This window comes from Sciurus carolinensis, chromosome 7 (genome assembly GCF_902686445.1).
Source record: "Sciurus carolinensis chromosome 7, mSciCar1.2, whole genome shotgun sequence".
NCBI lineage: Eukaryota > Metazoa > Chordata > Mammalia > Rodentia > Sciuridae > Sciurus > Sciurus carolinensis.
Window position 1 is genome coordinate 209,831 of NC_062219.1, and position 13,809 is coordinate 223,639.

A 13,809-nucleotide genomic window follows, 5' to 3' on the forward strand; every position below is an offset into this window, starting at 1 on the left:
TGGTGCCTTTGTTATGAATCAGTTGGTGTGCGGGTTACCACGAGGCCTCACTTCTGAGCTCTCTATTCTGTGGTTCTGTCTGCCTTACGCTAATGCCATACTACCTGATCACTGTGCCTCTGCAGGAAGTTCAAGTCTTATGATTCTTTTACTAAGACTATTTTGGCCACGAAGTCTCTGTGATGGGCTGACATATCTGACTCCATAACAGTGAACACCTTAAGTCACATTAAAATAGCCATTGTGTTTCCCTTTAAATGTCCACGTAGGACTGTTGTGACATATCTGACTCCATGGAAATGTTACAGGTCAGGCTACATGGGCAATGACTGAACAGACTCCATTCTACCCTGAGACTCCATGTCATGAGGAAATGCTTCTCCCATGGGAACACCCCACCTCTGTACCCAACAACAGTTGCTTAGCATGACATGTTTGGCAATACAAAATGACAATTCTTATATGATGAAAAATTGTTCTCTTTTTGATTGCTATTTTCCTAAGCAATGTACCATGTTCACGGTGTTTGTCTAGATGTTAGCAACCATTCTTTAATTTGTACCTAAGTGAGGTCGTTTTGACCCACGTCCCCCTCTGCTAATGATTTCAGATCTCACGAAGTTAGTTTGTAATTTTAAATCATAGCAACAGACACTAATGATTAATGTACTGACTTATGGTATAAAAACCCCTGCCACCCTATGGTCAGAGCTGTTCTCCCAATAGCCATTTTGGGGGCGTTGTGTGAGACAGTCAGCCAGTTGGTTAATAAAGATTCTCAAATTTGGACTTGTCAGTGGTGATGGGTCTGTCCTTCAGTTGCGCCCCACAACAGTCTCCTTATCATTTCTCAGGAATGTAAGGACTGGTTTTTCTATCTCTGAGAGGAGGCAGCTGGAATCTGGATGGGGTTGTGTGCATCTGTGGGTGGCTCTGGTCTTAAAGTCAAGTCTCCCTATGCGAGAACACTGGCCTCTTGCATTTACTTCCTTCAGTGGTGTGGCGTGGTTTTAGACACGTGTCTTCTAACTCTGGTTGGATTTTTCACTGTGTATTTGCTTCTTTGAGTTGTGCTGTAAACTGAACTGCTCTCTTAATGTCCTTTTCCAACTGCTCAAGGCTGGTGCCCTCGGCTTCCTGATCTTGTGTTCTGGACGGCTGGATTCTTTCATCAGACCTAGATTTCTTGTGGATCCTTCTGAGTTTTCTACACATGGGATCACAGCATCGGTGCTCATCTCCTTTCTAATCTGGACACCTTGTCTTTTCTTGCCCCTTGCCCTGCTAGGGTCTGAGTGCAGTGTGGTCCGGCAGTGGGAAAGCAGGGATCCTGTCTTGCTCATACCTTACAGGAAGCTTTTTTCTTTCACCATTCAGCATGTTAGTAGTAGGCTTTTCTTTTTCTTTTTTTTTTTTTTTTTTTTTTTTGCGATGCTGAGGATTTGAGCACTCTACTAACTGAGCTATATCCACAGCCCAGTCGTAGGCTTTTCTAAAAATGCTCTTTGCTATGCTCAGGAATTGTCTCTGTATTCCTACTTTTCTGATTTCCTTTTTAAATTTATTAAAAAGGTGTTGCATCTCATCAAATGCCTTTTCTGCATAAATTGAAATGATCATGTTTTTCTTTCTCCCTGTAGTCATGTGGCTATGAATATACCCTGAGCACTGTTTTCATTGCAGTTCGCACATTTTGTTATATTTTCATGTCTCCATTTTTAAATTTTCCTTGGGAATTTTCTTCAATCCATAGGTTGTTCAGGAGTGTGTTAATTTTCATGTATTTGTAAGTTTTTCTTTCCCTTGCTATTGAGTTTTAGCCTCATCCCATTGTGATGGGATGATACTTTTTTAAATCTACTGAAACTTGTTTTGTGATCTAACATATGGTCTATCCTCATATCCTCCATTATTGCCTACTTTTTTATTGAGCTGGGGTTTTTTTTGTGTGTGTATATGGTAACAAAAATGTTTCCTTCTCATTTCTTCCTATATATATTCTTTTAAAATTTTTTGTAATTGTTGATGGACCTTCCTTTATTTAGTAACATGTGGTGTTGAGAACTAAATCTGGTGCCTCCCACTTGCTAGGCAAGTAAGTACTCTACCACTGAGCTACAACCCCAGTCCTCTTTCTGTATAAATTCTGTAACTATTTTGTGTGGTTACTGTGGGAATTACATCTAACATCCTAAACTTGTAAAAATGTAATTTGAATTTATATCAACTTCAGTAGCTTCCGGAGTCTGTCTGTATATAGTTCTCTGTCCCCCCCTTCCCTGTTATTGATACCACAAATTCTATCTTTATATATTGAGTTGAATAATGTAGATAAATGGTTCTTATGCAATTCGAATCATGTAGAAAAAGCAAAGTTACAAACCAAAATTACAATAAAGATAGCTTTTAATAATTGCCCATGCATTTCTTTATGAGGTCTTTATTTCTTCATGTGGCTTTCAGTTACTATCTAGGGTCCTTTTGTTTCAACCTGATGTACCTTCTTTAGCATTTCTTGAGCAAGCCTAGTAGGAATGAATCCTTAGTTTGTTTATTTGGGATATTTTAACCTCTTCGCTTTTGAGTTTTGCTGAATAGAGAGTTCTCAGTTTTCAACTCTTCTCTCAGCATTGTGAATCAGCCAAAGGCTTCTATCCTCCAGGATATCTGACCAGAAATCAGTGATGATCCTATTGAGGGTCCCTTGTAATAAGTGACTGACTGCTCACTTGCTGCAGTCAAGATTCTCTTTGTCTTCTGTCCTTGACAGTTAGAATACAATGTGCCTCAGTGTAGATCTCTTTCCAAATCCTTTTATTTGTAGATTTGTCTTTTATCAATTTTTTTTTTTTAAAGAAATGTGTATTTAAATCTCTTTTCTGCCTCTTTCTCACTCTCTCCCTTTGAGAGTCCCACAATGTGTATGTAGGTTTGCTTGCTGGCGTTCCTTAAGCTGCTCACTTTTCTTCATTCTTGAATTTTTCTAAGCTTGGTAACCTTCTGTCTTCAAGTTTGCAGATCTTTTCCCTCTGCCTACTCAAATCTGTTTTTGAACTCCTCTAAGGAATTTTTCATTTCAGTTATTGTACTTTTCAGTTCCAGAATATTTTAGTTCCTTTTTGTAATTTGTATCTACTGAGTCTCATTTTGTTGCAAATTGTTTAATGGACTTTGTCCATGCCTTTCTCTAGCTCTGTGAGCATCTTGAAAATAACTGCTTTAAGAAGTCTTTCCTAGTAACTCTGATGTCTGGGTTTCTTCAGGGACAACTTAAGTCCCATGATTTTCTTCCTTTGCATGCACCGTAGTTTTGTGTGTGTGTGCCTTGTGACATTTTGTTGAAAGACATCTGAATCTTAAAATGCACCTCTGGAAATGAGATCATCTACCTCTTCAAATTTTTTTTTTTCTTTTTGTGTGTTGAACAGTGCCTCTGTGTTGGTGACCAGCCTGGAGGAACAGCTTCACATCTTCTCAGAGCCTGTTTTCCTGACCACATTGGTAGTTTTACAAACTCCTCTGATACATGGTTGCTTTTGACTGTCTTAATCCTTAAACATCTGGATCCCAAAAGAGCAAAAATAGATTTCTGAAGGCCCAGAGGTGTTGTCCTTTAATTCCCATGGCAGCCACTTTAGTCGGGTGGAACAGTGGTGGTCAGTGGTCTCCTGCCATCTGGCTCCAGCAAGCGGCGCCAGGCAGTACTCAGGACTGGTCTTCCACGGGTCGGGGGCTGAGCAGCCAAATGGATGGGATTAACCACGACTTAGCAGCCCCAAGACTCCAGACAGCCTCTGCCAGGGCAGCGGTCACCAAAGTGCATACAGACACTACTTCCCCAGCTCCACCAAGTCCAGCACACTCCCGCCTACCAATGTTTTTAAAGAGTTCTGATTTTTATTTCCTCAATATTTTAGAACAGTTAATTTCTAAGTAGAAGGATTTTTGCTTTTTAGTCCTTTTTTTTTATTTTTAAATTAATTTTATTATAAGCAGAAAATATGGCTCATAGGATTTGAGCAACTTGGCTTCTCATTATTTTGAGATTGACTTCGGAGTCTAATGTTATGAACTGTTTACTGTTTCAAAAATAAAATAAGACATTTTCTCTTAAAGCAAACTTGACCACTGACTTGTTCAAATGTCATCATTCTTTATTATTATTCTTGGTCTACCTGACACGTTGATTTCTGAGAGAAATGTGCATTAAACATTATATCTATTTCTCCTTGTATTTACTTAAAATTTTGACTTATGATTCCAGCATAAAGATTAAAAACTATGACTGTCCTCTTAAAAAACTTGTATTTTCCTACATTTTAGACACACTGTAGCATACATCTTAGTATACATCGGATCTGACAGAACCTAGCTTCTGAATAAGACAAATAGTATGCCTTTTTACCACATTACCCAGAAACACTAATCACTTTCCTTGTGACAACCTGGGACTTTGGTTTCCAATTATTTTTGCTTAATTTGCTTTTAGTTAGTAACTGCCTGGCAATAACTGTACATTTTACTGACTTTGCTTACTCCTTGCATTCTTGCTAAACGAAGAGCTCATTTTGCTAGAGTACCCGTTCCTCTCGGAAAGGTACGAGGGACGGGCTGATGGGCCACCAGCGCGAAATACAGAGAAGTGTCTGGAGCTGAGGTCACGAGGGCGGAGAGCCGAAGTCCTGAGGAGGCTGAAGGGCAGCGGCAAGGCAGGTGGGCAGCAGCGGGATGGCGCGAGATTCAGTCTGCTGCTGAGTGTGAGGGGACGACTGGGAGGCTGGCCACAGAACCTGCTCCCTGCAGCCAGTGTCGGCTTCATCTCCTGAATGTGGACAGGCCTGTTCTGATCCTAGGGGACAGGAGGGCAGGGACGAGATGCTGCGGGACTTCTGAGGCAGGATTATGTGGGTGCCGGGTCTGCTGCCGGGCTCTCCTGCTCTGGAGACACGTGTCCTGAGAATCCAGAAGCCACACTGAGAAGATGACTAACCAGCCTTTGCAGGCAGATTCCCCAGGCAGGAGCCACAGGCGGGAGCCCAGGCATGGCTGGTGGACAGAGACCACCTCAGTGGTCTCACATTCAGTTCTGGGTGACGCACAGTGACACCAGTCCAAAGGCTGCAGGAGAGTGGCAAGCACAGGTGGCTGGCCATCTGCACCCAGCAGTGACTGACAAGTGAGGACAGAGCACAAGGGCACCTCTGTGTCTGAACGTAATTTGACAGCATCAGTCAAAATTTTGGATACATATGATAACATGCCCTCTATTTACATCAATTTTCGCAAATAGACACATATGACCATGTTTTAGTCAGCTTTTTCATTGCTGTGATTAAAAGGACCCAACCAGCACAGTTATACAGGAGAAAGAGTTTATTTGAGGGCTCACGGTTTCAGAGGTCTTAGTCCACAGAAGGCTGGCTCCATTCCTCTGGGCTTGAATCATGGCGGAAGAGCGTGGCAGAGGAAGCAGCTCACATCATCAGAAAGCCGAGAAAGAGTCCACCCTCCAGATACAAAATATATACCCGAAGCCACGCCCAACCTGCCTCCAGCCACCACTCAGTTAATCCCATCAAGGACTAATTCACTGATTAGGTCAAGGCTATGAACCGGCCATTTCTCCTCCACACCTTGCATTGTGTCACATGTGAGCTTTTGGGGAACACCTCACATCCAAACCAAACACCGCCCATGCAGTGGCAGAGTGTCATTTGTGGAATATTAGGTAAAGAAATGTTTCTGAACACCTCTGGTCCTAAACAAGTTCACTTGACTCTAGAGGACACTTTCTCAATAATACAAATGCAGGAAATGCAGTCTCAGCCCACTCCAGACACACAGGCCTGTCCAGTGCCTGCACCTCCCCGGGAGGTCTGCCTGTGCCTGTCCATGGGGGCACAGGTCTCCCAAATGCCTTCCTTTCTTCACAAAGATCCTGATTAACTGGATGTTGAAATGTCTTCCAAATAAAAAAATATGAATTATGAGTAATCAAAACAATCTCTGCAATTTAAAATTGATAGATTCTATCAGAAAACTGGACTCAGAAAAAACTTATAAACAACATTAAGATTACAGAACACCTAGCGCATTGGTGTTCAAATGGAATGAGGTTCACATGAACACAACAGATAACTTAAGCTTGTGAACTGAACAAATACTTTATTGACAAGTCAGAATTTAGGTATTATGAAGGGAAATGTCTTTCTCAGAAGTCCATTCTCAGTCTAAGGGGCGAGAAATTTACTTCACAGAAACACACATAAGCAGCAAAGAAAGAGGATTTCTAGAGGCAGCTGTGGTTTCCAAGGAGCAACAGAGAACGGGCAGGAGGGGGGTACTCAGGTGTGTAGCACCCACAGAGTGGGCAACGCCCATCCCCACAGCCAGGAAGCAGAGCCGTAGATGCTGTGATGGGCTTGAGTGAAGCACAACCACCTCTGAACACCCTCAGCCGTGAGCTGGACCAAGGGGCGCCTGGGTTTTCAGACCTAAGAAGTACAGATGTGCACAGAAGTTTGGAGCCCACATCCTGCGCTGCTGAGTACAAGATAAGCAGGGCACTGAGCCCAGGGAGCTGCTGGGCAGGGTCCTCCACCAGGTGCAGAGGGGAACCTGGGGGTCAGTGTGCCTGGGGGCTTGTTTTGAGCTTAAACCCAGCAGCAATCAGAAGGGTGTGTCTTCCAGGAACCAGAAGGGAGTGTTTCCTGAGAGAATCAAGCATCTCCAGAGCTGCGCTGTGGCCTGGGAGGGACCCCGGCAGGGGCGGTCAGCTCTCAGGCCCCAGTGGAGACAGGCAGCAAGTCTGAGTTATAAGATGCTGTCTTCTCAGTCCCACCCAGGTGCTTTCCACCTCCGCTCCCCAGAGGTGAAGCTCCCAGTGTGTGGGGATCCAATTTCCAATTCTGGGGTTATCTGATAATTCTCCTGTAGAAAGGGTTACTCTGAACTTGGATTCATTTAAAAACATTTTGAAAAAACAAAAGCTCGTCACCACTCACAGGTGAAGAGCACCCAGTGTATCATCCCCCGGAGGCACTGCCCAGCTCCCCTCTGGTCACTGGGAACCAGCCTGCCCTCCCATGCACTGCTGAAAGAACTGAGAAGGCAACTTGACCATGAGCCCCACTCCTGTCCTGACCCAGCGGGAGGGCACGTGGACTTGTTCCTTCCCTTTCTTCTTTCTCTCTTTTCTTTTTTTGGTACAAATGCTGAGCCACACCTCCAGCTCCCGATTTTTAAAAAAGTCTTTTTTTTTTTTTTTTTTTAATTTTGAGACAGGGTCTCTCTAAGTTGCTGAAGCTGGCTTTGAACTCGTAATCCTCCTGCCTCAGCCTCCCGAGTTGTTGGGATTACAGGCGTGGCCACAGTGCCCAGTTGTTTCTTCCTTTCTTTCAAATATTTCCAAGAACCAAGAGAAGAAAGAGTTGGAAACCTGTCAGAATTCCAATGAGAAAACAGTTCATGAAATACCACATGCTGTTAGACACCACTTTTCCACACTGTGCGGCAATGTGGAAAGCATCCTCACAATCTAGTGTCCAATTAAAGAGCAGGGTGCACTTAAGACCCCCACTTACTGGTCACACAATGCCAAAGTGAACGATGACTGCTCTGGGCCGTGCGATCGGCACACCCGTGAGGAGACCCACAGGAGAAGCCGCTGGCAAAGGGTGTTTTCCCTTCTCAAGGAAACTCTGGCCCCACAGTCACTCCCTTCTTGCAGGTGAGGCTGGGCAGGAGCTACATCCTCCTCATTTTAACTGCAGAAGCCAAACTTGTCTTGAACTCAGGAGACAGATCCAGCAGCACATGAGCCCTGGGAAGCCTGTGCAAGACCCAGCAGCAGACGGCTTCTCCTGGCGCTTCTGGGGATGCAGACGGGGACACTAGTACCTCCTCCATTGGTCCTGCTCATGGGGTCTGCTTCCTGCACCAAACAACATGACAACCTGAGTGAGAAACAAACCTTTCCAAACAATCCAACAGAAAGCACTGCACGTTTCTGAGCACATGAGAATGGAACCATACTCTCTCTTCAGTTGTGGCCACCTGGCATTAAGTTTGTTCTACAATCATCCATTATGTGGCCAAAAGCTTAGTCCTTGTCCCTACTGCCAATCCAATAATGAGGACATGGTTTTGAGAAAAAGGAAAAAGAAGGTTTACTGCTTTGCTAGCAAAGGAGAAGCACAGGGGACTCCTGTCCCCAAGGTTGTGATTCTGTCCATCAGCAGGAACAGGGGGTTTTTAAAGAGGGATTCAGAGAAAATGAGATTAGAGAGGAGAGATTAGAGAGAGATAAGGGAGGAGAAGATCAGTGGGAAGATGATCATGGAGAAGGTGGCTAGGGAAAAGATGATCGGGGGAAGATCAAGAAAAAGAAGAAACCATGTAAGATTCAAAGTGACAAGGGATACAAAGCATCAGGTGAACCCGTTACATTTCCCCACTGTCAATTTTTAGCCTCCATTTCTGTGGAAAGTGGGCAACAACATCTCCAAGCTGCTTCCTGCTGAAAAGGGGTGAAGTTGGAGGAAGTAACCCCAAGTCCTTGTTCTCCATCAGGTGGGGAAGTGGACAGTTAACAGTTAAGGGCATTCAGCACCAGAGCAGTCCAGAGGTCCACAGTGGCAGATGGCAGGTGACTGGACAAGGTACACACAGGGCAGGGATCATGCTCAGACAACAATAAAGACAACAAAGCTTTACTGTTTTGTAAATAATTAGCACAAAAACAATTAGTATCTTGGCCAGTCTCTGACAACTGTGAGGACAGTCTCATAATCTTATCAATGAAAAACAGACCAAGTTCATCCATGTAGGAGGTTAGAAGACTTGTAGGTCTCAGATCCAAGATGGCAGACTAGAGGGAGGCTGCGTTCCTTGTCGCTCTGTAACTTGGGTTTCAAGCAGAGGATATCTGTTTCTTGGTGAGGCAGTTTTTGCTGCCTATTGATCCCCTGCTGTTTACCCCATTTGTCTACGGTGATCACCCGCAGTCTGCCAGCATACCGACGCGTTTTTTGAGTGCAGATTGCTCACTGTCAGGTGCCTATCATCCGCCATTTGCCTGCCTCTTGCCTGTCCATCGCCTGCCTTACACCTATCCATCACCCACTGCACAAGGTTCACCACCCGATTGTCCAACAATAGTCAGCAAACTGATCACCGACCACCCAATGGAGCGCCAGCTGCCTGCTGTTGCCTGGAAGTTCACTGTTACAGTACCTGCAGGTTTGATTACACGTGGCTGCGCCATTTTGAGACAACAGCCAGGTCCCGTAGGACCCCTGGTCAGACTGACTGAGTCCCGTCTCCAGGACCCTTCAGCCCGACCAATCACTCCCTGCCTCCAGGGCCCTCACACCGACTGACTACTCCATGCTGCCAGGACCCCCAGACCGACTAACTGCGCCCTATCACCAGGACCCAAGACCGACTGATTGCACCCCGCCTCCAGGATCCCACAACCACACCAAACACACCCCACCTCTAGGACCCCTGCCTGACCAACTGCACCCTGCCTCCAGGACCTCCAGCCGACCACGTCTACACCCGAGCTGCAGCTCCCCATTTGCCAACACACTTGGAAGCCAGAGCGCTCATCTTGGATAATCCTGGAAGCTGGAGCTCCAATCTTTTTGTGGGGCAAATCCTGGCCTGATGGAGACTTGAAGCTCATTGCCAGGTACCTCTCATGCATCAGGCTACTGAACCCTGGGAGGTTTCGTTACTATATGACTGTTATAGTGTAGATTTTCTTTTTTCTCCTTATCGAACAATTTTAAGATTTTATTTCTTTACTTTTCTTGCCCTCTTTTCCTTTTGGTTACCTGTTCCCTCAGTCTCTCCCTTTTTGCATGCTAACATCCAATTTCTTTTGATTATACTCTCACCCTTTCTATTATCTAGAACTTCTGTATATTCTTTTCTTATTCCATTAACAGCTACATCCTACATCCGTCTGCATCCTCTTTGTCCTCCATTAGAAACTGCAGACCTTATTGCAAATCTGTTTGTTATACTGAAGATAATAATTGAACTCATTCTGTTTATTATGACAATATTGTTAATGTCCTCATAGGGGCTATTTGGTCTAGGATTGCATAGTGTCTGAATTGGGCACTGCTAATATTGATCTCCCCTTAAAGGAAAGGTTTTTGAAACCTATAGGGCCACTATAAGCCTAGAGCGGGGAATCTGCAATACTCCAGATCTGCACTACTAGAGGGGAAGATACATGAACAACATGAAAAAACAAGGGAAGCAAATGATCCAAACAAATCTAGATTCTATATTAATAGAATCCAATGACAGTATGTTAGAAGAAATGTCAGAAAAGGACTTTAGATTATACATGATTAAGATGATTCGCGAAGCAAAGGATGAGATAAGAGAGCAAATGCAGGCAATGAATGATAATACCAATAAGTAGTTGAAAGAGCAACTGCAGGAAGCGAAAGATCACTTCAACAAAGAGACAGAGATTCTCAAAAAAGACCAAACGGAAATCCCTGAAATGAAGGAAACAATAAACCAAATAAAAAACTCAATGGAAAGCATCACCAAAAGACTAGACCACTTGGAAGACAGAACCTCAATGAAGACAAAATATGTAATCTTGAAAATAAAGTTGCCCAAACAGCGAAGATGGTAAGAAATCATGAACAGAATCTCCAAGAACTATGGGACATCATGAAAACACCAAATTTAAGAATGACTGGGATTGAGGAAGGCACAGAGATACAAACCAAAGGAATGAACAACCTATTCAATGAAATAATATCAGAAAATCTCCCAAAACTGAAGAATGAAATGGAAAATCAAATACAAGAGGCTTACAGAACACCAAATGTACAAAATCACAATGGATCCACACCATGGCACATTATAATGAAAAGGCCTAACATTCAAAATAAAGATAGGATTTTGAAGACTGTGAGAGAAAAGCATCAGATTACATATGGGGGAAACCAATATGGATATCAGTAGATTTCTCAGTCCAGACTCTAAAAGCTAGAAGGGCCTGGAACAACATATTTCAAGCTCTGAAAGAACATGGTTGCCAACCAAGAATCCTATACCCAGCAAAACTAACCTTCAGATTTGAAGATGAAATAGAATCCTTCCATGATAAACAAAAGTTAAAAGAATTTACAAATAGAAAGCCTGCGCTACAGAATGTTTTCAACAAAATATTCCAAGAGGAGGAAATGAAAAAAAACAATGTAGGTCAGCAAAGGGAGGAACTACCTTAGAGAAAAATCCACTCAAAGGAGAAACCAAGTCAAGTTAAAAACCGAAAATAAGCCCAAATGACTGGGAATACAAATCATATCTCAATAATAACCCTGAACGTTAATGGCCTAAACTCGTCAATCAAAAGACATAGACTGGCAGAATGGATTAAAAAGAAAGACCCAACAATATGCTGCCTGCAAGAGACTCATCTCGTAGAAAAAGACATCCACAGACTAAAGGTGAAAGGATGGGGAAAAATCCTACCATGCACATGGACTCAGTAAAAAAGCAGGGGTTTCCATCCTTATATCAGATAAAGTGGACTTCAAGCCAAAGTTAGTCAGAAGGGATAAAGAAGGACATTTCATACTGCTTAAGGGAACCATAAATCAGGAAGACATAATGATCACAAATATTTATGCCCCAAACAATGGTGCATCCCTGTACATCAAACAAATCCTTCTCAATTTCAGGAATCACATAGACCACAACACAATAATTCTGGGTGACTTTAACATACCACTGTCACCACTGGATAGATCTTCCAAACAAAAAACAAACCAAGAAACCATAGAACTCAATAACACAATCAATAACCTAGACTTAATGGACACATATAGAATATTCCATCCATCAATGAGTGAATTCACTTTCTTCTCAGCAGTACATGGAACCTTCTTGAAAATAGACCATATGTTATGCCACAAAGCAGCCCTTAGGAAATGCAAAAAAATTCAGGTACTGCCTTGTGTTCTATCAGATCATAATGGAATGAGAGTAGAAATCAATGACAAAATAAAAACCAGAAATCACTCCAACATCTGGAGACTAAATAATATGCTATTGAATGAAACATGGATAACAGAAAACATCAGGGAGGAGATAAAAAAATTCTTAGAGGTAAATGAGAATGATGATACAACATATCAAAATCTCTGGGACACTATGAAAGCTGTACTAAGAGGAAAATTCATTGCATGGAGCACATTCCAGAAAAGAATGAAAAGTCAACAACTAAATGACCTAACATTACAGCTCAAAGCCCTGGAAAAAGAAGAACAGAATAATAGCAAAAGTAGTAGAAGACAGGAAATAATTAAAATCAGAGCTGAAATCAATGAAATTGAAACAAAAGAAACAATTCAAACAATTGACAAAACAAAAAGTTGGTTCTCTGAAAAAGTAAACAAAATAGACAAATCCTTAGCCACACTAACAAAGAGAAGGAGAGAGAAAACTCAAAATTCATGATGAAAAAGGAAATATCACGACAGACACCACTGAGATACATTAACATAATGAGAAGCTACTTTGGAAAATCTATATTCCAACAAAATAGAAACTACCGAAGATGTTGACAAATTTCTAGAGACACATGCTCCTCCCAAACTGAACCAGGACATACACAATTTAAACAGATCAATATCAAGCAAAGAAATAGAAGAAGGCATTAAAAACCTACCATCCAAGAAAAGCCCAGGACCAGATGGATTCTCAGCCTAGTTCTACGAGACCTTCAAAGAAGAACTCATTCCAATACTTCTCAAAGTATTCCAAGAAATAGAAAAGGAGGGTACTCTATCAAACTCATTCTATGAAGCTAATATCACCCTCATACCCAAACCAGGAAAAGACACATCAAGGAAAGAAAATTTTAGACCAATATCTTTGATGAATATACATGCAAAGATCCTTAACAAAATATTGGCAAACCGTATCCAAAAACATATTAAAAAAATCGTGCACCACGATCAAGTGGGGTTCATCCCTGGAATGCAAGGATGGTTTAAAATCCGTAAATCAATAAACGTAATCCATCATGTCAACAGACTTAAGGATAAGAATCATATGGTTATTTCAATTGACGCAGAAAAAGCATTCAACAAAATACAACACCCCTTCATGCACAAAACACTAGAAAAAATAGGGATAGTAGGAACATACCTGAACATTGTAGAGGCTATTTATGCTAAGCCCACAGCCAACATCATTCTTAATGGAGAAAAACTGAAAGCATTCCCTTTAAAAACAGGAACAAGGCAGGGATGCCCTCTTTCACCACTTCTATTCAACATCGTCCTTGAAATACTAGCCAGAGCAATTAGACAGACTAAAGAAATTAAAGGGATATGAACAGGAAAAGAGGAACTTAAGCTGTCACTATTTGCTGATGACACGATTCTCTATCTAGAGGATCCAAAAAACTCCTCCAGAAACCTTCTAGACCTCATCAATGAATTCAGCAAAATAGCAGGCTATAAAATCAACACACATAAATCTCAAACATTTTTATACACAAGCAATGAAACACCTGAAATGGAAATGAGGAAAACAACTCCATTTGCAATAGCCTCAAAAAAAAAAAAACCCGGGAATCAATCTAACCAAAGAGGTAAAAGATCTCTACAATAAAAACTACAAACCATTGAAGAAAGAAATTGAGGAAGACCTCAGAAGATGGAAAGATCTCCCATGTCCTTGGATAGGCAGATTAATATTGTCAAAATGGCCATACTACCAAAAGTGCTATACAGATTCAATGCAATTCCAATTAAAACCCCA

The 13,809-nt window shown here is 42.3% G+C and overlaps 1 protein-coding gene across 5 annotated transcripts in view; it reads right to left on the reverse strand.

The window, feature by feature from the left end:
* Positions 1-4,110: 4,110 nt before the first annotated feature.
* Positions 4,111-13,809, reverse strand: part of Fam120b (family with sequence similarity 120B) — an 80,438-nt gene continuing 70,739 nt past the window's right edge. For 4 of the 5 annotated variants that reach the window (XM_047557549.1, XM_047557551.1, XM_047557550.1 and 1 more), the window contains one exon: positions 4,112-7,933. In XM_047557549.1, the coding sequence (XP_047413505.1) occupies positions 7,893-7,933 (41 nt within the window). In that variant the 3' untranslated portion in view covers positions 4,112-7,892. Of the gene's footprint in view, positions 7,934-13,809 lie in introns of all 5 variants that reach the window. The other variant, XR_007109395.1, reaches the window with a different exon arrangement.